General features: G+C 43.6%; 1 protein-coding gene across 2 annotated transcripts in view; it reads left to right on the top strand.

Moving 5' to 3' along the window:
* Positions 1–24,472, top strand: part of ANKRD42 (ankyrin repeat domain 42) — a 617,667-nt gene that overhangs the window by 182,809 nt on the left and 410,386 nt on the right. For both annotated transcript variants that reach the window (XM_069639864.1, XM_069639863.1), the window contains 2 exons: positions 7,200–7,335; positions 13,126–13,326. In XM_069639864.1, coding sequence (XP_069495965.1) covers positions 7,200–7,335; positions 13,126–13,326 — 337 coding nt within the window. The remainder of the gene's footprint in view (positions 1–7,199; positions 7,336–13,125; positions 13,327–24,472) is intronic.

Here is a 24,472-nt window from a genome sequence, read left to right as displayed (position 1 = left end):
GGAGGGTGGTAAGGAGATTTGCCAGCAAGGAAAACGCTGTATTACATAGAATTAGGTTCTATGGTCGCAAACAAGAAGCTTCCAAACCAGTTGATGACTATGTCACAAAGCTACGTGAGTTGGCGGCCTTTTGCAACTTCGGGAACAATGCAGAAGGGATGATTTGCAACATGTTAACGGTTCACACAAATGGCAGAAAAGTGCAGGACCAGTTTGTCATGGAGAAAGAACTCCAGCTGGACAAAGCCAAAGAGATTGCAAGAGCAGTCGAAAAAACAGCAGGCAAACACAGAGTTTGGTGGTAACTTGGTCGCAGCGGAAGTCCAGGCTGTTACATTTAGAGGGAGGACGGAGAAGGAAACAACCAAACCCAGAGAAGATAGGTGGGGGAGAAAGGAACCCCTCAAATGCCATAGATGTACCAGCACAAAGCACTTGGAAAACGACAGGGAATGTCCTGAGAGGAGGGACAACGAGTGCTCGGTTTGCAAGAGGATCGGACACTTCGCACTCACATGCAGGTGATGCAACAAAAAAGTGACCCCTGTACATGCAGAGGAAGGTGAGGAAGGAGGCCCTTCATCCGAAGAGGAAGGAAGACCCACCGTCATAAAGGTCAACAGCTCGAGAGCCAGAAGAGAAAAGCCCCATTGTGCCATGAGAGTTGACGAGATGGAAATGAGAGTAATGGCTGATTCAGGCTCCGATCTGACATTACTACCCATCCACCCATATAAGGAAATGGTAGGAAGCGACAATATAGAAGACCTCATCAGCAAACACAAGCCCACAGTGTTCGGAGGTGCCTCAATAAGTTTGTTGGGATACATCATTGGATTTGTAGTGTTTAAAGTACGAGAGACGAGGACCAGAATGTATTTGGCCAGGGAAGGTTCAGCAGCCCTGGGGTGGGACAAACAAGCCAGACTAAAGATTAAGCTGGATCCCCAGCACAGAGTATCAGGTATTGGCAGTCAATGCAGGTGGAGTGCCGTTGTTGAAAGAAGACTTCCTCAAGCTAGTTTCCGAAGGGCCGGGAACAATAAAAAATTACGTGCTCAAAACCAATGCAGTTCCAGTAAAGCACAAAGTGCATCCTGTGCCAGCAACAGGAGGCATACTGAAGTCGAAACTCAACAAAATGGTAAAACAAGGCACCATCGAAGAAGTAGAAGCCTTGGTGTGGCTAAGTCCGGTGGTGCCAATAAAAAAACAGAACTCTGAGGACTCTGAGTATGTATAGACCGCTGCAGCCTAAATCTAGAGGTCATTACAACAGCTGCCCCCTCCCCAGGATAAATGAACTGATACTAATGATGAAGGCGGCCTGGCCAAGGAATTTGTGCCTCTAATAGCTTTCATCACCCAGTTCGGGACCTATCAGTTCACAAAGATGAAGTTCGGCCTATCGTCGGCTGTCTCCACATTCCAACAGATGATGGATTTGTTGCTGCGGGACATGGTAAACGTCTCATATTTTCAAGACAATAATGAGCATATGCACGACATTATGCTAACAAAAGTCCTCAAGATGCAGGCATGAAACTGAGGTATGATAAATGCGTGCTGAGGGCCAAGGAAGTTGAATGCCTAGGATACAAGAATTTTTGTCAGGCGATCAGTCCCAAGCAAAACTTTGTGCAGGCCATCGTAAAAGCCCCAGAGCCTGCCAACAAGGACGAGTTAAGATCCTTTTTGGGGCTTGCAGAATATTACGCTAAGTTTATTCTCAACTTTTCGGCGGTCACCGCACCATTAAGAGATCTGCTCAAGAAAGAAGCAGAGTTCACATGATCCATGCGTAGAAGCAAGGGGTTGAGGCCACAAAGAAAGGATTGTGAAAGCCCCGTGCTTACAGCCATTTCATTCTGAGTGGGACACGGTCATCACCACCAATGCCAGTACGTACAAGTTGGGAGCAGTGCTGATACAGAACAAGTAGTGGCATTTGCATCCAAAGCATTATCCAAGGCTGAAAGAAACGACTCGACAGTGGAGAAAGAGATGTTTGCCTGTGCGTGGGCGGTAGAATACTTCAGAACCCATACATCTGTGGGACCAAATTCAAGTTAGTCACAGACCATAAACCCTTGATTCACATGCTAAGCCCCAGAGGGACTAAAACTTCCATGCCTGCCTAGCGCACATTGCTGCAAAGCTCTAGGAGTAGACATTGGACATAGTGCACATACCAGGGTGGAAGAACGCTCAACCTGACTGCTTGTCCAGACTACTAGGAAACAGAGAGATGGCCACCACGTTCTTGGAGGACGAATGCATAGTAGCATCTATTCAGCATCTGAAGAGTGCCGAATTCCTGGAAATGAGTGAAGCCTGCAAAGACCCCACAATGGTGAGGCTCAGGGAATGGGTCAGGAGAGGGTGACCGCATGAAAGAGCCATCCCAGAAGGCATGAGGCCCTTTTGGAAGGTAGCAGAAGAAATATTTGAGGCAGAAGGACTAATCATCAAGGGCTTATCAGTTGATTCCGCCAGTGGGCATGAGGAAAGTCGTCCTATTTAGGGCCCACTCAGAGCATTTAGGAAACACCATGACACGACATTGTGTGAGAGAGACCTACTGGTGTCCAGCCATGGATCAGAACATCCACACAATGATCGACAGATGTCACAAGTGCTTGAACAGTGACAAAAGGTTAAAGACAAGACAGGCGCCACTCATACCCGCTGAAGTTCCCAAAGGAGAGTGGCACAAGGTAGGACTAGATTTCATCGGCCCCTGGGAAGCGATGTCCCCCGAATATCGCTATGTAGTAGTCATGGTCGACTATCTATCAAAGTGGGTGGAAGCCGAATATCACCACGTCAACCACGTCAACCATCATAGAAGTACTGACATCCATATCCCAGAGGAAAGGACTACCTAAGGACATTGTTACTGACAACAAAGTCCAATTAGTCTCACGAGAAATTGAGACTTTCAAGAAACAGCACAAAATAAGACAGATAAAAGCAGCGCTGTACCACCCCCAGGCCAATGGGCAGGTGGACAGAGTGTACTGGTTCATCAAGGGAGCAATGCAGTTAGCAACGGCATCCAAAACAGATCCCCTAAAAACCGTCAAAGAAGCCGTAGCAGCCCACCGCTTGACCCCCAAGGATGTCACCCAAGTGTCACCTTTCTCTATGCTGAGGTCAAGGAGAGTGGCATCCACGCCGGTACCTCCATGGTTGACCAGTGTAAGGGAAGACAAAGAAGTAAACGTGGAAGATGTGGTATGGAGGATAAAGAACAGCAAGGCCCAAATGAAGAGATTGAGCGATCGGCGGAGAGCGACCCAAAGTCGAGAAGTCAGAGGGGGGACTGGATCAAAATTTGCATACCTCTCAAAGATCAAGTAACGGGATCAAAGTTCAGTAGGCCAATCAAAGTAGTACACAGAGGGTCCAACCATGTCTGCACCCAAGACGGCCGCACGTGGAATATGAAATGTGTGGCAATGTTTGAGAGGCATCAACCAACCAAGAAAGTACAAGAGGAGTCCAGCATTCGAGAACACCAAGACTAGGAGTCAGCAGGGGAACAGAGGGCGGGGGCACAGAAGGTACCCCACAGAGAAAGTGAGATTGAGAACAAGCTACCGGAGGTGATATATAAAGCAATCCACATCCTGGTTGGTGAGTGCGAGATGGAGGATCGGCCGAGAAGAGAGCGCAGAAGACCGGTGAAGTATAATGACTATACCATGTAATAAGACTTTTGTTTGTGTTATCAAAGTTAGGTATGTAGGATACTCGTGAGACTCTTCAAGGTGGAGTTCTCGCGGGTTTTGGAGCGGGAAGTGCGAAGCCACAGGAAGCTGCAGCGGCATCCTGAGGGCTCCAGAGCTACGGAGCAGTAGCAGCGCCCAGCGCTTCTCCTCCATGTGCAGCCAGAGAATACCAATTACTGCTAAGAAGCCCTAGAGACTTAGACAATATGAGGCAGTTAAGCTAAATGGTTTTTAGAAATCTATGTACATAGGTTGTTATAAGTTACTGTCATTAAAGCTAAAGTTACAAAGTTACAGACCGCCTGATTATTATACAACACCATTCGAACTAAAACTAAAGTATAACCATGCTTTTCCAAGCTCGACTGGCCTATCAGGCTGAGGCAAAAACGCAAAATGCCGGGTGGGACCGTTTTTTTGGTGAAAGTGGGCAACTTTTTTGGCCGGTGTGGGCCAGTTTGATGAGTTACTTTAGTATAGAGCTAGTAGTTTTGACCAGTGTTGCTGAATAAATATTCTTTCAAATGCACAATTTGCATCACAAACTCCCCCTTGGGTACTATTCAAACAGTGTCACAAAAGGAATAAATGGCCATTTGCAACTCAGGGCAACTTTTTCATTGGTGCCCGAGACACTTGTATGGCCCAGTATTTCTATATCCACAAGAGAGCTACCAATGATCTACGGGCTGAATAACACGTTTGGTGATATATAAATTTGTCCTTAAATTTTTTGGATTGTCAGAGTGGGCGCTCTGCACAGTGAAAACCGGCAGCACAGCTACTGTGCTTACTATTTTGCTGCTGCCGCAACACCCCTCCGGCATTCCATGCTCGACCTCAGAATGGAGGTAAAAAGGATTTGGTGGCATATTTCTATGTGGCATTTTCCATGTCCTCGGAATCTTGCCCTCATATTCATTGTTGCTAATTAAACAGGGAGAGCCTTCTTAAAGGAAGAAGAGTGATAAAAAACATAAAACCTTAGAGCTAATATTTTGATATTGACGGGTTTGAGGTAGTAATAATCTTTATATATAAAGTGGAATGTGTGTATGTTTGTCCGGCTATACAAATCCACGCCTAACAACATTTGCATGGATTCCTTTTTTGCCTTGGGCAAGATCGTAGTCTGTTTGGATGCAAACATCTTGTATGCAAAAAATATTTTGGATGTGTGTCTGTATGTTAGTCCGGTTATGCAAATCCACTCCGTTGAACCCACTTCTACCAAATTTTGCATGGATTCGTCATTTGTATGCAGCAAGATTGTAGCCTATCTTTGGATGCAAAAAATGAACCCCGTAGATGCCCTCATTTACTGATGCTCACCACGATTCACTACAGTAAGTACTAGAAAGAGGCATCATTTTTAAAAGTGTCTGAAGCAAAATGTTCGATGTGTTGGTTATTCCTTTGACATGTATTACTACTGTGTACAGTTCGAAAGTGTTAAAGCATTTTTAAAGGGAATTAAAAAAGTTTCACGCAACTCCAAATATGGGAAATGGCAAGGTTACAGTTTACTAAAGTTCATTCACGAGAAGAGAGCACAATCAATCAATCTTCCTTAGACATTTTCTGAAATGTGCTGAGGCCATTCAGTGACTGACAAATGCCGTATAAAAAACGAACATCATTTGGAAAAGCTCCATCTGATGCAAAGCGAAAATCAATATTAAGAGCTTTTGAAACACAACAACAAACAGCAGCACAACTTGCTGACCAGAGGACAAGAGCAACTTTCTCCAGGGCAAATGCGATGCCAGAGCAAACTGAAGCAAGACTTGCTGACATGAGGAAAAGAGCAACATCCTCCAGGGCATAGGAAACACCACTCGATCAGGACACCGGCAACACCGGGTACCCCTGCTAGTGTCTTATAAAATGAGATTCGGAGTGATGATTGTATTGTATTTATTTAGGATAAACATTTGTACCAAATGCAGTATATCTGTGTATTTAGTTGTGCATGTTTTTGTAACCTTAACAATTGGATTTAAAACAATATATTACTGTTTTTATGTGTAAATGTTTAATGGACACATTTTGAATGAACATGGATGTTGAATAAAATTAGTTAGCTAGGATTTCTGCCTCGTGGTCATGCCCATGACATATTTTTCTGACTATAGATAACATAGGGGCTTTAAACACGGCTCTCATATGTCTCTGTGTTAGCCCTGACTGGCAGTCAACAGTCCACTGGAGTGGAGTAAAGGTACGCTCCTGTGTCCTGGGGCTTCCTATCATGACAATATCTGGATGTTTCTACATCCGATTCAGCACATCACAGTTAATAAAGAGGTGACTGCAATAGAATATTTTACCATAAATCCACATGTGTTGATTCAGAAACATAGAATTAACACCCAGAACAATTTTATTTGAGGAATTTTGAAGAGAAAGCACAGACAGATCGAATGAACACCAGTTCCGAGCTTTCTGTACGATGTACTTGGGACAGATATACCCGGATTGCTCACTGCATGTCATAGCTGTGGATCCCTATTTCAACCATTCTCGGATAGGAACCTCCACGCTTCATGTGTGGCTCTTTGGATAGCCTCCTTCCACTGCATGTCATTGCTGCAGATCTTTATTTCAACCATTCTCTGATGGGGATCTCCGCGCTTCAGGTGTGGCTCTTTAGACAGCCTCCTTCGACTGCATGTCATTGCTGTGGATCCTTATTTCAACCATTCTCAGAGAGGGCCCTCCACACTTCAGGTATGGCTCTTTATACAGCCTCCTTCCACTGCATGTCATTGCTGTGGATCCTTATTTCAACCACTCTCAGATAGGACCCGCCGCGCTTCATGTGTGACTCGTTGGACATGTACTGAGGCCATTCAGTGACTGACACATGCCGTAGTGTTGTTCTCTGCAGGGTCTCATTTCCGGCATGGCTGCTGGTGTGCTATTGCTGCAGCCCTGGGAGGAGAAAGGGTGAATCCTATCCAAATTCAATATTTCTAGTATTTTACCCTGGACACATCATTCTTCTCCCATCTATTTATTCAAGAAGTTGTCTTATGCTTTCTCCTGGTCTTTTCCCCATATAAACTTGCAGATGCTGAAGAAAAACTTAAAACCTCAAGTCCATTAGAAATTTGGAGGTTAAGTTGTCATTTCCCAGGATATTACCTGCAGTGTCTTTAGGCCACTTGTTCTAAAGTAGATGTTTTCAAACTATATTTCACATAAGGGCAAAGTGAAAATGAATCTCAATGCAAAAAAAAGGAAAGTGGCTACAATAGAGAGAAGCTCTAGTCCGCGTTGCCAGTGTTGCCTACTTTAAATGTAAAACCTTTTCTTACTATCTGATGGCAGTCTGATCTAGGTTTGTATTGTCTGCACTTTTGTCTGAATGTATGAATATTAGAACATGAAAGTTTAAAATGCTTAAGATTCATTAAAGGTTATTTGGTTATCTGGAAACTGACCTGAATTGTTTTGCTCTAGGATGCCAATAGTCCAGATAGGAATGGTTGGACGCCAATTCACTATGCTGCGTTCCATGGAAGACTGGGCTGTCTGCAACTGCTTCTCAGATGGGGGGCAAGTAAGGACGAAGTAGATCACAATGGAAACACTCCAGGTGTTGTATACAAAAATGTGGATTTTCTGAAGCGTTACATATTTTGTAGTTTAATAGGCAACACACGTTGAAAAAATGCCTGCAATTTGGTGGCACAGATGTTTTCTTCCAACTTCTTAAAATCAAGGTCTCGAAAATCAGAAGTGACCAAAAGGTGGTATATTGATATGTTTCAAGAACTGACAAATAACTATGAATAAATGAATTCTGGAGGAATATATACTTTTTTAAATAAATGTCCCGTTCCCTAGATGGAAGGGTAACTGAGGACAGTCTTACCCGACAATGCATTACATTTGAAAGTGTGATAAAGCATCCTGCCCGGACAGCCACGGAAGTTACTGTAAGAGATTTTGTTTTATTTGGGTAAATTTGGGATTTGGTGGTATTTTCTTACTGTAAAAATATTGGCGGTAATTTGGCAGTAAATTAGTCTTACATTTAGAGTGGGCTTGGTATCGCACTATTTTAGTGACCCTACCTTGTTAGCCGGTATTGGTGGTAATTTTAGTGGTATCTTGTTTTGCAGTATTTTATTTGTGTGGTATAGTGGTGCCTTTCCATTAGAATACCTTGTAGTTGTCTGTAGAGAGTGCCAGACTTATGCACTTCTAGTAGAACCCAATGATTTTATTCCTAGTGCCACCTACAGTTTGTGGCTGGTGTTACTGGTTTATGTACATCCATACTTTGTATACTACCAATAACGCTATATATTACACTGGCAAATAAAATGCTATATTACATACTAGCAAAATGCTATTATATTTTGTCAAAATGCTGTACATGTCCTTACATTACCCAGCTGGCATTGTACCTCCCAGAGCCCATGGATGATGGGCACGGTGGCGGACAGTGGAGGATCCCCAGGGTCCTCACCAACCGTTTGCAGTGCTTGGCAGGGGTATGGATACCTGCACACTCCTGCCATGGAGAGGCCAACCTCTAAATGCCCCCTTTCCCTCACCCTGAAATCCTATAACGCCTGGGGGAGTCAGCACGTACAATGTTTCCCTTACAGCCTTGAGAGCACCACCAATGTCTTTTTGGGGATTTCTGTGGATTTGTTTTCTTGACTTGTGGATCCTTTTAGATATGCAGACCCCTGAAATAGTCTCCAAATGCGAATTTATACAAAATCAAACAGCTGTCCCTAGCTCACCATGCAGAGACCTGAAATCCAAAATGCTGGCCAGGTTTAACATACATTTAGGCCGGTTCCCTCTCGGGTCACATGACAATGGGCACATTACCCCGTCACAACACAAACCTGCCCACACTACAGGGGTGCAGACACTGAAGTCTAGATCTGCACATGGGATGGCGTTACAGCCCTATATAAGCCAGTCAGCCCATTCTGACTGCGTGAATGTCAGGATGCTTGTGTTAGGTGGAGACTTGACACTGGTATTAGAAAGAATACCTGGAGAAGGTAGGTGTGACAGAGAAGTGGTGGCAGAGGAGAGCAAGATAAGGTGGTGAAAACTGAAGGGCTAGGTTGTGAGGAGGCGAGAGAACCAGAAGTGGTTTGTGAGGAAGTTGGAGGATTGAGAGGAAATTGGAAAGAACACCAGTAATGACTGGATCAGTAAGAGGTGGTGAGCCAGGACTGGACTGGAAGGGAGGCTGGGGGTAACATTGGAATAGAAGAAATAGGTGTTGGCATGAGGTGAAATGAAGGAGGTGGTAAGACGTATTGGTAGGAAGGCAGAAGCTGAGAATACACTGAAGGAGGGGGTGATAACATCAGAAGAAAAAGAAACGGCCAAGGGACTGACCATACCAAAGTCCATAAGGATGGAGATGTATTGCAGTGGATTGTGGTTGGTCAATGAACGAGGTTGGACTGTGACCCAACCCCTATGTTGGAGTGGAGGCCATTGGGGCCAGGAGGAGGAGAAAAACAGGATTAGGTTGTTGGAGTTGGATTTGGGAAAAGTCAGGAGGCAGGAATAAAATTAGGAGCAGGTTGTGCTAGTCAGGAGGGTGATGTTGAGGCAGTGATCAGCACCATGGAAAGTGATACAGTGGCGATATTAAGGAAGCTCTAGGAAAAAAGGGTCACGAAGACCAGTAATTACAGAGCCAGGAGAGGAGGTTCCAGTGGGCCAGGTCGATTGAAGGCAGGCTCAGAAAGTAGGCAGAGGAATTAGTTGGTGCCAGGGAGAGTAGCGACAGTTCAGAGAATTGAACAGGAAAGAAAGGAATGCTTTGGGCACCCTCTACTGGAATCGCACTCTAGATCACCCTGCCAAGCCTTCTGAAGGGCCCACCCACTTGGGGAGCCTGGTCGCAAGGAAGAGCCAATGAGTGATGGACCCCTCCATTTTCCCAGAGACCAAGTTAAAGAAGAGGGAGGTGCTGCAACCTTCTTGGGAACTTTGAGAGAAGAGTGCTCAGGTACCCTGCACACCCACAAAATCAGAAATGGGGGTGGTACAACAACCACCCTAGAACTCGGAAAACCTAATCCTTGATGCCAGAGATGAGCCTGGCACCCAGCCTGGTGGAAAAATCTCACCAAGAGAAGATCGTCCTGACATTAGTGCTGTATTCTCTAGGTTTCATTTGCTTTGGAGGCTACCATTTAAGCAATAAGACCTGAGCGGGGGGGCATTACCACTTCAGCTAATGCCCCGGGGCCTTCCTTAAGTCCATTTTCCCTTTCCGTAGCGGCCATTGCAAATAATTGAAAAAAGTAAAAAAACAAAATGGCCACCAATGAAAGAGAGAAGAGACTACATGTAGTCCCTTCTAACTTTCCATGATGGCCTGTCGCAGATTGGGAGCAGACGCACTGGTGACAGAAGTGTTCCCAGCGTGTCCGCTCCCGAAATGGACAGAAAAGAAGATAAGTGGGGGTGGGAGGGCGGGAAGGGAATTCTATGGATCTGGGGTCAGGAAAGACTTACCTCTTTACCCGGCGAGGGGAGATGGTGGCCGCCAGCCCTGAAGAGACTCAGGGAGGCAGATTACCATCTGGTAACGCCCACGTTCTGAGCCTCCCCATTGGCTGGGAGGCCCCCACACACCTCTCACCGGGTACTAATTACTATTTACTTTGGTACTTTGTAATAATTCCTTCAGAGGGACCCTATGGTTTTGGCATCCATCTTTGTCCACAACTATCCACTACGTCACAGAAAGTCATGCTGGCATTTGCTGATTAAATACCTGCTTGAATGTTGATTGTGGAGCCATGGATTGCAAATTCACCTCCCCCTTCTACTCCTTCCCTTAACCTCCTCCCTTTGGTCCCCACTACCTCATCCTTTTCATGTCTCAATTGCTTGCCACTGTGACGTTAAAAGGCAGGTAATAAATTAACGAACAATATAGTAAAATGAATTACAAATGGACAATCTACATAAACTAAACAAAGGGGCCATGCCCTTATTAGATCACAGTCAAAAGACAGAAAGGCTGTGGTACCCTCTTTTTTGGTAACGGGGGGGCCTGACTCATGAGGGTTTGACAATATCAAAGGAACAAAGCTGAGTCAAAAGCTACCTCTCCCTGATAGTGCTAAGCAGTTGTTGACATGGTTCTAGGGCCTGGTGTAACATAATTATATTACACCAGTTGGGGCACAGGACTTGAATCAAAACCAATTTTATACTAGAAAAATAGACCTAGTGAAAACATATAAACAATTACATCTGTATTAAAAAGTTCGACCACAAGATCTAATATACAAAGGTCTGATAAACTGTACATTGAAACATGACAAAAAACAATTACTGACATTTGTGTGTTAATCATCAAAATCAATTCAGATTTTTTCACAGTGCTCAAAGCAACGGAATTTTTAATGAGCTATGACTAAATACATGACTCATGTCAGGGCTTGTTGATACTGTATTTAGTTTTTCAAGTTCGGGTTGTTGTGATACTATAAAGTTCGTATTAGATCACAGCCCAACCCCTTTGTTTTTTTGTCTTCTTATAGCAAACGTTTAGATATTCGCCGCTTCTTTTGACTTTGCCCCACTTCTTCCTCCACTGACCTAATTGAGCAGGCGATCTGTGATGAACGTAGAGGGGCTTGTCAGCAAGAGCCTGTGTTAAAGTCAAAGGCACTCCTGTGATGGCCTAAAATTGCCAAAACTATATTGAACAATGGGACTGCATGTACGCAAATGGAAGTCATCATGGGGTTGGATGCTCAACACCCATCTGATGTGGTAACCAGACGTATATACTATAGAGGTTCTGCAAAGTAATGAATGAGTGCATTGTATTTGGTCGAAGGTGGGATGAGTGTGCAGGATGGGCGACTGATTGTTCTAGAAAGTTCTTACTTTTCGGTTATGTCAGCTGACCAGTGAGCTATATAGGTAAGATGTCTGGAGGGCGGATCCGGTTGCAGCGGTCAGCTCCCATTAGGTGTGGGATGTTTTTTTTTGGCTTGCGAGACAATGATTAAAGATGCCTTTGTCATCACTGGAAATTGATACATGAGCCTGGTTTCTCCATCATCACCTTAGGTTCATGCTATGCAAATGCCAGAATGTATCCTGTATCTAGTAGTCCCAACAGTCTAGAAGTCGTACTTTTGTTCAATGTTTTAGTCAGCCACTTCACAAAAAAATAGAAAGTCCATACAGATAACCATGTTAACCTTTCTTCCATTCCTGAACCTGAAGACTGTTCAGTACTTGCTACAAAGGATACTTTCCGGGTGATCTTGGTCTCCAATTTCCATAACAATCCCCAAAACAATGTAAGAGGGACAATATATATGGGAGCAGAGGCAGTGAACTAATTATGTTTAGGTTACATTTAGGTTACGGTAGTGGGGTAGATTGGAGTGATTAATGCACTCAAGTTATCAAGGACTTGTGTCTCTGGGTGCCACTGTCTCCTTTAAACATATTGCAGGTCAATGTGTGAGGGTTGCTCCAGAGCACAACAGGTCCTTAGCTTAAAGGCCTAAAATAATACTGCTAAATGAGCTTTACTGTGGCAATAAAGCCCTGAGACGGCGGCCAATTACTACCTAAGGTAATGCCCCCGGGGCCAACAGTTACAGGCCCAAGCGTAGCGAGCACCTTAACAAAGGCCCCTGGGGCATTATCGTAGACGGTAATGGCCCGCCGTCTCGGGGCTTATTGCCATTAGTACCCTGGCCCGTTAGACCGGGGTACTAATGTTTTTTTTCCCGGCTGCGAAAAAAAAGTAACACAAATGCCCACTGCGGACAGAAAACGTAGTCCATTTTTTCTTTCTGTGGCAGCCATTGTAAACAAAGAAAATGGCCGCCATGGAAGGGAGAAGGGGCTACGCGTAGTCCCTTCTCCTTTTCCATGGCGTCCATTGAAGGAAGTAGAAAAAAAAGGAAACAAAAATGTAGTCCCTTCTCCCTTTCATGGCAGCCATTGCGGGACAAAATGCCGTCCGAGATGGGAGCGAGCTGCCCGCCGTTGCGTGATTGGGATTACCATCAGGTAAGGCTTGGAATCCAGCCAACCACAGGTAAGTGTTTTTTTGACAAGCCGGGCAGTAATGTAGCTTGATGAAAAATACTGTATGCCAGAATTATGCCAATACAAATTATTAGGCAGAAGGGTCTCTTCTTGACATTTTCTTGGATCACAGCTTTTACGCTAATACCTCGAATTTGAAGTTTTCCCATTTTAAGCCATTGTTTGGTGAGGTGCATGCTACACAAATATTTTTTATGAAAAAATCAATTGTAAAAGTCGTGATAATTGGTCATATAATGCAAAGTACACTGCATTTAAATAGTATGATACATCTTTAATAGAAAGTCATTATTTTCTCTTGCAGCTCATTTGGCTGCAATGGAGGGCCATCTACCTTGTTTGAAGTTCCTGGTAAGCAAAGGCCCTAGTATAACTCACACTGTAAGGGCCATAAATCACCAGGGAGAAACCCCAAAAGACCTGGCGCAACGATTCTACAAGAATGCTGTTGTACAGTATATTGATGGTGTAGAATATGAGAGGGACCATCCAGAAGAACAGGAAAGTAAGTGATGACAATATGTGCCCTGCAACCTCAGTATATCCCTACATGTAAATAATGTACTCCGTTCTTATTCTGTGCCTTGTGATTAGCAGGGAATCTGAGAACACTGCATGCTCCAGATTTTTCATGCATAGAATAATTACCATTAAATACCATTAAATAACTATCACCACATCATCCTCATAAATAACTCAATCACTCTCATAGAATGAGTGTGCTTCTAATAACTTCATTTTAATATTGTTTTAAGGTTAATGATGTGTTAAATGGCCATAATGGTACCTGGCAATTATCTGGCAATTGAGCACTGTGAAATGTGAAACCTGTATACAAACTAAACCTGGTGGAAACAGACAATGATGTTCTAACTTTGTTTGATGGAATTTAACAATGATATTGAAGGTATCTGTCTCATGTACATTATGAAAATGAAAATGTTATGGTAACTAGGTGCTATGTTACAATGGCAATTACCTGCTAACTGAACATAACGCAAACTTGTGATGGTGTGCGCTGGGAATGAGGTGGTTCCAGGGCACAATCAAAACTGATAGGCATTGTGACAATTGGGAAAACCATAATGTGGCAATTAACTGGTATCTAGCAATTAAACAATGAATGAAAGTAATGTCTTAAAAAATGCATGCATACTAAAGACTGGGAAGAAATAATAAACACTGTCTGTGATTAGAGAGGCAGCGGCACCTCACAATGATGGCCAAATGAAGGATAAATATATATCTGGGGTGGCCTGCAAAGTGACCTCTGCTATGAATCAAAGGGCTAAAACAGGATTGACAACCTGCGCAGTCCACAGAGCAAGCTGTTTTAGCTTTTGTGGATTATTGGTAGATGTCTCACATTATTGGCTAATGTAATTGTAATTGGTTATTTTTAACGTGCTTAATACCCAGAGGTTTCTAAGCGCGTACCCGGGGATCGAAATGTGTTTCTCCGCTTCGTCTTGCTTCCAAGGCAAGCGTGTTGCCCCTGAGCTAACCTACCGAGACATTTCTATCACTCTTATGTCCCGATGCTCTCCCTCTTTCCCAACGTGTTGGGAAACCTACAGGTCTGCAGCAGGTTAAATTCTTTATCCATAGAATTTCGAATTTTAGAATGTGTGGTACATAAGCCTCACTTCATCCACTTGGGTATCCCAATATTCTATGTAACCGACCTGCTCCTGCAGCAAACCGGGTAGAAACAAATAATTTTAGATGATGCATTCGTGGGTTCTAGAATGTATAATGTTAGATCCCTTGTACAACAGCCTCCCTTCAATTGCCCCAGTACCGCACTCTTCTATATATCCGCTCCTAGTGGCCCAACCAGCAGTTCCTTTTTTTCTGCTTAGCATTCAAGTTGAGGAGCCTCTCTTCATGTCCTAACTTATAATTAATATTGGTGTGTTCTTATCTTTTCTCTTGTTTACCACACTTTTTCTTAAAGGTGTATGGGGCTTTTGCCTCACACACCTTTTTTGATTTGTCAAATAAAAACATATTGATTAACTTTGGTGTCGATCCATTTCCTCCCTTTACCAAGAGGGTCATATGCAGCATGTTGCTGACTTGACCGCTTGTACCTGCTACTCGCACCCTCGGCTGCAAACCCCCCCAAAGCCTGCATCACATGGCTGGTGCAGTTTTGTTTATTCTGTGTGTGAATCACACCACAGTCACTTAGGATTCTTCACCAAAATAATGAGGTAAAATGAATGGAACTAGAACTGAAGGGCAGATTTGACCCTCAACCTTCTTGCTTCAGATCTTTGTAAATTGGCTTCCATACTGGGCTCAGTGCTAGTCGCTGGAGGTTCTGTCGATAACAAGCGGACACTGGCATCCCTTATTCATAGGCTTTGAGGACCATTTAGGGATCTTTGATCCCTGATCTGTGGAAACAGAGCTACTTGGTAGGCCTACCAATGTGCGTGGTGTGATCCACCACAAATGCTTCAGAATCCCCTTTTCTTTACGGACATGTTTATTTCGGTACCAAAGGGGATGTTACGGCCTAGGTTCACCCCTGTACAGGTCTTGTCTGCCGTGTGGTTTAGCTCCTAAATATGTCACAGCTAGTGTCAAAGCTCTATTCTTTAAAGGTTGATCGTTTTTCCCTTCACAATCCTGGTGCTTGGTTACCCGAGGCTCTGGTGTCTTAAAGTCCTTGTTTACCACGGGTAAGAGTTTCTGCTGCCCATGTTTCATATATGCACCATAAAAGCAAGAAGAGAAAGCATGATGCCCAAGCATGGCATTCTCTGGTAAAAGGGTCTGTTTCCTTGAAAAAGGGACTCTTGCAGGCAAGCAGAGTCCAGGAACTGCCTTCCCACAGTTGATGCTTCCTCTACCTTGGTACTGGGCTTGGTGCAGGGTGATGTATCCGCTTTAGCTGATTGAGGGTGTCCTGAGGATTAAGGTATTGTGATTCCTGATGAGGATGTAGATTCTTTATGGCGACCCCTTTAATGCCTGAATTTCCAGCAACTCTCTCCCTCCGTCCTTTAACAGTAGACAATATATTTAAGACACATTTATTGTTCTAGGCCATGGATTTCTAACACCCAACAGTTGCCTGTTTCTTTGCTACCAAAACAATCTCTGCCTGATTCTTGACATTCTTCAGCCTGGACATATGCTGTTGAACCTGACCTACTGACACATATTCTTTCCTTGTTCCTTGGGTGAAGAAGAGAATTGTTTTGTCTTTAGAAATCTTCCTGCAGTTGTTGGCCGATGAGCTTAGGGGTAGGGTTCCCCAGGCCTAGATCACTCTCAGTAGGCATCATTTATTAATCATCCACTTGTCCATAAGTTATATCGAGGTTGGGATGCCCTATTTGAACCATATATTTTTTGATGCTGGCATACATATTTAGTTAGGAGCAGAATAAAAAAGAGTTTGCAGCACTCACCTTAATGTACCTTTTTTTTTATTGGCAAGCCTTTCTTCAGCAATGGGCCAGGCTGAAGCATAGTGTTTTAAATTGTTTTAGACTTGTGGAGTAACAGATTGCACAATAGCTGCTTTTTGTAAATTAGTGTTTTGAATGCTGTCTATCTCTGTTAGATAGGCTGTATACCACTGCTATCTAGGGTTAGTTTTCCCCTTAAATAGTGTTAACATAGTGCTTCTATGCTGATACTGAAAGACCGTGATAAATGTACTGACACCATTACAAGGATTCTTCCGGTTTGTGAGATGTAATCCGCCTGTCCTGCATCTGACTCTGCCTCTGGCAAATTACCGCTGGTTCCTCCTAAGAGGCTTCATTATATATATAGGCCACTTAAGCTCTTTCTCTAAATAGACACTTTTAGGGGCGTAATGGCTGAAGAATTAGGCTCATCCCTTCCCATACAACCCACAGGCATGGGCCTTTTAAATAAAAAATCAAACTAAATAATCTTTAATGTTTGTGCCTGCTTTGCTATCTGTCTAGGAGATTGTGACTGTCCCTTGGGAATACAATTCACTTCTTTCATGAACACTGGATGATAAATACAATTTTTTCAGAGTAGACCTTGGAGTAGTCCAGAGGCATCTTTATGTTGAATCCGCAGTGGTTAAAGCAGCCCTTGTCGAAAGCAACGTTCCTGCATCCCAGGTTTTTAATTCTCTAGACCAGGACAGTAAAGCATGGGATGTGCTAGGAACAAAACTCAAACACTGGTATTGCGTTGACCCAGGTAAAACGCCTTCCTTTTTTTCCAGCTTCTACACGCTTACCCAGGATGAGCTGGACACATTCTGTGAATTTTTAACACCCGAAGAAGCAAACAAAGTTCCATTCTTTTCAATCTGGTCACAGAGTTATCTTTACAGCAGATCTCTATTAACAGAGAATTGATGAACGCAGCTAGCCATGTAATTCATAGCGTTTTATGTGGAGTTGTGCTTACCTCAAGGCATCAAACTTAAAGCCTAATATGTCCAAGAAAATGTTTTGGATCCTCCTTATAATGGGGAAAACCCCTTTTGCACCAAAGACTGATAAGGTCTTCACCCTAGCTTTGCTTCAGCAGCACAAGACAGACCACCTCTGGGTTTATCCTTTATTGCCTCACATGGAAAGTATTTTTCTTAGACCGCTCATGCATCCCACAACTTCGTGGATACCAGCCAAGGCAAGGCAATATGCATGGTCGAATGGCAATGAGGATGCAAACATGAAAGGTTTGTCCAAAGATAAAACTTGTTTCTACAGCAGAGACTTCCAAGACTTCTGTCTGACACTAGCCGGATGTGTTCACCCAATTGCCCAGTAATTCTAAACACCTTTTTTAAGCCAGTTGGACAGTTGGGTCTTAAGCAGTGTAAAAGCGGGAGTACCCATTGAGGCCTACATTGAGGCCTACAGGGGTTACACATACTTTGTGTCTGTGGCATCAGATAGTGTCGAGAACTCCTCCTTGAGATGGAAAATGGTTGTCTCTCAATGAAATCGAGAAAAATCCTGAACAGCAAAGAAGTCAGGGGTTTTATTCTCTGTACTCCACAGTCCTTAAAACAAACAAATGGAATACAACACATTCTAGAAGTGTTATTTCTAAATGTTTTCCTCCTGCAGGAAACTTTCCATATGGTGAAGAATCCAGACATTGTGGTGACTCGCAACATTGGAAGTTCCTGAGATTCAGAATAGGTGGTCAGCATTTTGAGTATTTATTTCTTCCCTTTGATCTGAGTGATGGACCAAGTGCATCCACAAAGATTCTGGTTGTAGCTGCAGCTCAACTCATGCTTCAGGAAATTCTTTGTTACCACTGCCTGGACAATTGTCTAACCAGAACGCCTTCCAGAGCTCTCTTTTTGGGGCATGTTCAAAAGCCATACAAACCTCTGTTCAGTCTTGGATTTTCAATAAACCAAATTCCAACCTGTCTCCAGTACAGGGGATCTAATTCCTCAGGAAGATTCCAGGCACTTGACTACAGATGGCCTTTCACCCCAAGGAAAGACTTGTTGTTGTTCACAAGCTAATATCACTCCTTTGACTGGTAGAGGTTTTCTGCTTTCATATGTGTATAACTGGATAGCTTGTTAATGGCACCAATGGATGGTGTTTCAAGAAGTGTGGTTCTTACATGACATGAATGGACGCACCTGTCTCAATTACGATTGGAAGGGCAGTTTGTCCTATCAACACCTTACATCATGGCTGTATTCATTTTGTGGCTAATTCGCTGAACGTGGTTGATATAAAGAAGACCATATTCTGCTTCTTCTTCTCTACTTGGGTTGTTGCAGGAGGGTGATGCTGTATCTGTTGTTACTGTGTCCATGCTTGGGTGGCATGTTTGTCACTGTGCTTATCGTTGCCCTCCAGAGCTACGAAGTAGCAATCTAGAAACACTGCTCAAGTGGTTAAGTTTACTACAGCAGTTACAGGGGTGGCCTGTTGCAGGGCAGTCTTTCAGCATTGGTCACTCCTTCTAGAAAAGAAGCATATTGCCAGCTTCTTATGTGTTTGGGGGCCCGCTCCCAACCCTCATCTGTAGTTTCTTCCCCACGAACCAAACCCTTGCTGTATTGACTTGCTCAATATGGACAGTCTTTCGAGCCTTGGCAATATGTTCAACACGAGACTTTATTAACTCATGTGTTCTGGTCAGTTACAAAATGTGCATTAATGTGATGCCTGCTTCCCTCAATTTTTATTTGTGGAGTTTGTACAATGAGCACCCTTGCATGATCTGCATAATAAAATCTCTTCATCTTGGTGCCCAGGGCACATATCAATGCCAGGTTGCTTAGGCAAGCATGGAATGCATGCATGCATGGATTTCATGGGACTTCGGAAAGCTTGTCTCACTTTAATTCGTGCACATTGACAAGTGGGCTCAAATACATGGTATAGGTATTATGGTAGCATTTTGAACAGGCAATGGATGGCATCTCCTGTAAAGTACACCAGTAATGATTTCTTAACATTGTTATCCTCTTCGCTGGTACCATGTAGGTATGGTTAAAACCCTTCTAATCATAGGGACAATCATGGGCCTATGGTGGCCAAAGCTCCATCCTAGCCTGGGAAAGAATGGCAAGGCAGCGGGACCCATTTAGGATGCTAACACTGACTTCGATTGCGAGTCTGATTCCAGTGTGTGTTTTGGGTTCCTCATGTCTTCTGGAGTTATCCGTGGTTGTGCAAGTGTAGGCTTTGATAGTGAGTAGGCCCTCAAGTTTCCTCCTTTCGTGAGATTGCTTGCAGTAGACTAGTTTTCATTCATAATGCAACATTCATAAAATGTCTTCTCTCGCCCTCTGTGGGTGTTTCGAAATCCTGTGAATGTTATTTTATGGTGGAGTCCCGCCCAATGTACCTCTGCCAGTTGCAGCTCTGCAAGACAACTGACTCTGCTCTGCTAGTGAGAGAGCTGCTGGGAGCAGGGCTGGAAGATCACACTTACACAGCATGGTCGATGGTGGCAAAGTTGCAGGGCCGGTCAGGGGGTAGTCCCATTGCATCCCTCATTTTCCCTTTGAAATGAAGCAATGGGAACTGGAGCACTGAGGGGACATTCCTCCTTGTTGCCAATTGTTGTGGCGTGTAAACAGGCATGACTTGCTGCTACGCCACGATTTGTACTGCTAAGAATCACACCTACATCATAGCCTTGGCATGCTCATACCCGTTTTATTAACTTCTGTTTCTGGTGGCATTGTCGTCACTATTCTCACCATGTGAATTGAGAACAAAGTCTTTCCAGTGGCTGTACATGTTCAGGGAGTGATCAATACGGAGGAAGATACTGAGTTCCATTCCACGTCCTGACATGACTGAAGCCTGACTAATAACAGTTTATGGCATTTTCCTGCCACCACGTCACCCTCAGAATGGCTTGCTTTTTTTTACAAACAGAACCCAAAGTGTCAGCCACTGCGTTAACAGAACCCAAAGTACTTTAGAAGATCAGCCACTGTGTGAATTCATCTATGATTTTGATTGCTCCGAACCAGCTTTGCTACTCTGATCTTCTACTGTTGTTCAACAGTTATCCTGCCTCTTCCCATGAGGAAAGACCTTCGGTCTCAAGAGAAATAGTTGATCCACTCCCTCCCTCTACCAGTGCTCAGCTTGAGAACTGCGTACCTGAGAGGTTACTTCATGCTCCCCAGAGGATTTCCAGGACCAATATTCAGGTTGTGTGTGGCCAGGAAGGATTCAACCAGGAAAAAGTACTAAACCAAATGGATGCACCCCCATTGGGCTCTAGAGACAATGTTAACCCCTTGACTCCATCCATAGACTGTGTCCTATCTTACATGTCATGTGGTCAGAGCTAGGATGACAATTGATTTGTGTAAATGTTATCTGTCTGCTTTTGCAGTCTATTTGAACAGGGGGTGAGAATGTTTTCTCTTTGTAGAATTGATTAATTGAGAAACACTTTGATGGTTTGCTTCGCCCATTTTTAGAAATAATTCCTCTCAGTGAGGCATGGACTTAGTTCTAGATTCCTTTTGCAGGATCTATGTCTTCCTGGGACATTGACTCTTGGAAGATTGCTGTTTTCTTAAAATTTAATTTTATTGAGTTTTCGTCAAAGTAAAAGTACACAGGCACGCTAACAGCATTCAATCAATCTGTACCATTTCACCCCCCCTGCCCCTACCCCATCCCTACCTGCAGTATGCATATTTCCCAAATAACTAGCTGATTCGAGGTGTTCTTCCATTTTACATTATGTTCAGAATTCTTATGTTTTCTAGACACCATTGTTGCATAAAGTCTCCTCCAAGATAGTCCAGAATTTCTCCCCAGTCTTCCCTGAATGTATTTGCTTCTCCCAGTATCCTATATGCAAGTCATTCTAATGCCAATATCTCCCACAGTTTATGGAGCCAGTCTGCTATCGTAGGGGATTTGCCACTTTCTATTTTATGGCTAACACCTCCCAAGCGGATATCAGTAGCACCATCATAGCCATCCTTTGCGTTTTTGAGCAGTGTTCGGAATCTGGTATTGAGAATATGCATGCCCGGCAACATCTGCCAAATCTGACCCCTAATATCCCCCCAAAAACCCTTGAATCTTTGGCCAGTTCCACCAAATGTGTCTCCAATCTCCCCTTCCAGAACATCCCCCACAGCAGTGTTGGGACTTGGTATTATAGATTTTATGTAGTTTTTCCGGTATGTAGTGCCGTTGCATCCTGATCCTATACCAGGTTTGGATCTTGGATCGATCTTGTTAATTTTGGGATATTTTTCCATAAAGCTTCCCAATGCTCTATCAGAATGTCCTCCCATAAGGCACTCTCTCATCTGGTGTGATATGCCCAGAACCGTTAAGGCTCTGACTCCTGTAGTAGCGAGTATTACTTTGACACTAGCTGTTTATTTCTAGATTGTGTAGTTATAAAGGTTTCGAATAGGGTTAGCTGCCTCTTTGCTGCCGGTCTTATTTTGGGTTGCATCAACCAATGTCGTAATGGATTGTATTTGAATCTATCAACCTCTTAGGCCAACTTGGCTGCTTAACATTCCTCAAATGTCGCTATCTCTTTCTCCCAAACCATATAACCCAGCTTACTACATCCATTCTCACGCCATCGTTTAAACTTCCCCAGCTCCATCCCGGGATGGAATTGTGGGTTCTGAAAGAGGGGAGTAAATGGAGATAGGCACACCTTACCTAGCAAGTAATCGCATACATCACAGGTGGTCTTTAGTACCATACAGAGTCTTGCAGACAAAGGTCTCTCCTTTTCCTGTAGCCACAGTAGCCCTTCTAGGGGAGTCCCTGGCGCTGCTCTATCCATTCTAGCCCATGTTTTGTTTTGATTCCCGGTAAATCACTGGCTATCAATAAAGCAGTAAATAAAGTTCAAATCAATGTGCATAATACACAGAGCAATCCACGGCCAAGGAGCAGAATTCCTAAATGAGAAAATAAACATCTACCACCCAACAAGACCACTCGGATCAAGCAACGACATCCGCCTAGAACCAAAACCATACAACAAAAGAACATTTGGAGGATGATCCTTCTCTCACCTGGCACAAATAACCTGGAATGAGCCACCAAAAACATACATATCACAAGGGATCATCTTCAACTCAGAGAACTACTGAAAACGAGGCTCTTTGCTCCAGAAGCAGAAGGAAACGAGTAAGAAGCATATATGCAGCGGGAAACAAGAATCACAGAGAGAATCCGTCATCCCTAACTTAATCTTCCCTAACCGGAGGGCAGGGGAGGATACCATTACCACATACCGCTAGTCCACAGAGGAAACATAGGTAGGTAAGGATGACCCACACAGGAATGGGCAGGAAGGGGCCAGAATCATCTAACCTAAACAACACCAAAACCAGGGTGGGGTATCCCGGCAATTCAGCCAGATACAAAAAACCATTAAAATAGCACAGAGGAAAACCCCTACCCGCCCAATACCTGTCAACTAGGCGTTAAAACTAAAACACCAAGCTCATAAAATAGCCATAGATATGGAGCAAAGAACTATGAAACCTCAACTTTCCCCATACACTTCTCATACAGAAACCCACATAACCAGTTCTCCACACAACAATCTGCATATACTTCACCAGACGGCAACAACAGACAAACACATAACCTGGATCAGCAGCACACGGGAACTCGCACTGACCCAATAAATGCACTCAAGCTCAATGGGGACCATGCTGGTGGTGACGGTGCGTGGTACACATACCTTTAATATGAAACCATTCCCTGATTACAAGTAATTGCACAGCCTCATAGTATTTGTGGAAATTTGGTAGTCCATTGCGTCTCAATGCCATCAGGGTATCTAGAGAGATTCTGAGGTGTTTATTCTGCCATATAAATTTTTATATCAGTTTAATTGCCATTTTGAAAAAGATCTGGGGAACTGAGATCGGAAGGGCCGTCAATTTTACCCCTAAATATACTATACCTTTTTTTGCAGTTTTAAAGGGGTGGAGTATGTTTGCATTGCTTTTAATTGCCTATCCCAATAATTCAGATTTTGACATATGTATTTTGAGGCCCGACAGTTTCTCAATGTCTCTTCAGTAATGCCAGTATCAGACTCTCAGGTTCTATTAGGGACATCTGCATGTCATCCCCGTAAACTGCAGTCTTGTGTTCCTCTCCTCCAAAGGGCATATTGTGTATCCGTCCGTCCATTATGATGAATGGAGGTTAGAATGGTTCTAAATAAATTTTGTAAAGCAGGGGAACAATGGACAAGCCTGCCTGGTGCCTATTTCAATTCGTATACTCCTGGATAGATGGGAGTTAATGAGTAGGCGCATCATAGGATTGTTACAATGAGTTCTTACCATTTGTATGAAATTAGGACCAAACCCCATATGCTTCATTGCAGTGAATAGAAGGGGCCATTCCACGCAGTCAAAATCTTTTTCAGCATCCAGGGACACTAACACTGCTGGGATCTGTTGAATTGCTGGTTTTTCTATTAATATATTATTCTCTTTGTGTTGTCCCATGTCTGATGTCTCATTATAAAACCTGATTGATCTAGTTCTATCAGGTGGCAGAGAAAAACCTTCAATCTCGCTGCCATAATTCCTATAAAGATGTTAGCATGAGCCACATAGTGTTAAATCTTTATTGGGCTTCCCAAGCACGATTACTTTCGCCTCCGCCATTGAAGGTGTAATTCCCTCTCGCCGTCTAAACTAATTAAATAACCGTGTAAAACTAATTAAATAACCGTGTAAGGATGGTAGTACATTTTTTTTTTTCCTGAATGTTTTATAAAAGGCAGCCGAGAATCCGTCAGGTCCCAGTGCCTTATTACTTGGGAGTGCTTTGATCATGGATTCCACTTCCTCCTCTACTATGCCTTTGTCCACCCTCTCTCTATCTGCATGCAGCAGTTTCGGCATTATTTGCCGGTCGAGAAATACTTTGATTGCTGTCTGATCTGGCTGTTCTGATGTTTATAATTCACTATAAAATGCTGTAAATGGTTATAGTATCTTACCCGTTTCTGTAGATATGGTACTGTCTGTTTGCTTTATGCCCTGAACCGATTGATTCAATGTGAACCTTCTCACTCAATTGCCTAGCCAAAAGTCTATCTGCTCTTTTAGCTTTAATATAGTAGTGTTGCCTAAGACTGAGCACATATTTCTCTGCTCTTCCTGTTTGCAGTCATTCTAG

Source organism: Ambystoma mexicanum, chromosome 7q (assembly GCF_040938575.1).
Source record: "Ambystoma mexicanum isolate Mex_15411 chromosome 7q, UKY_AmexF1_1, whole genome shotgun sequence".
Taxonomy (NCBI): domain Eukaryota; kingdom Metazoa; phylum Chordata; class Amphibia; order Caudata; family Ambystomatidae; genus Ambystoma; species Ambystoma mexicanum.
Note: the sequence above shows the minus strand (reverse complement) of the source record. Positions and strands in the feature narration are given on the sequence as shown.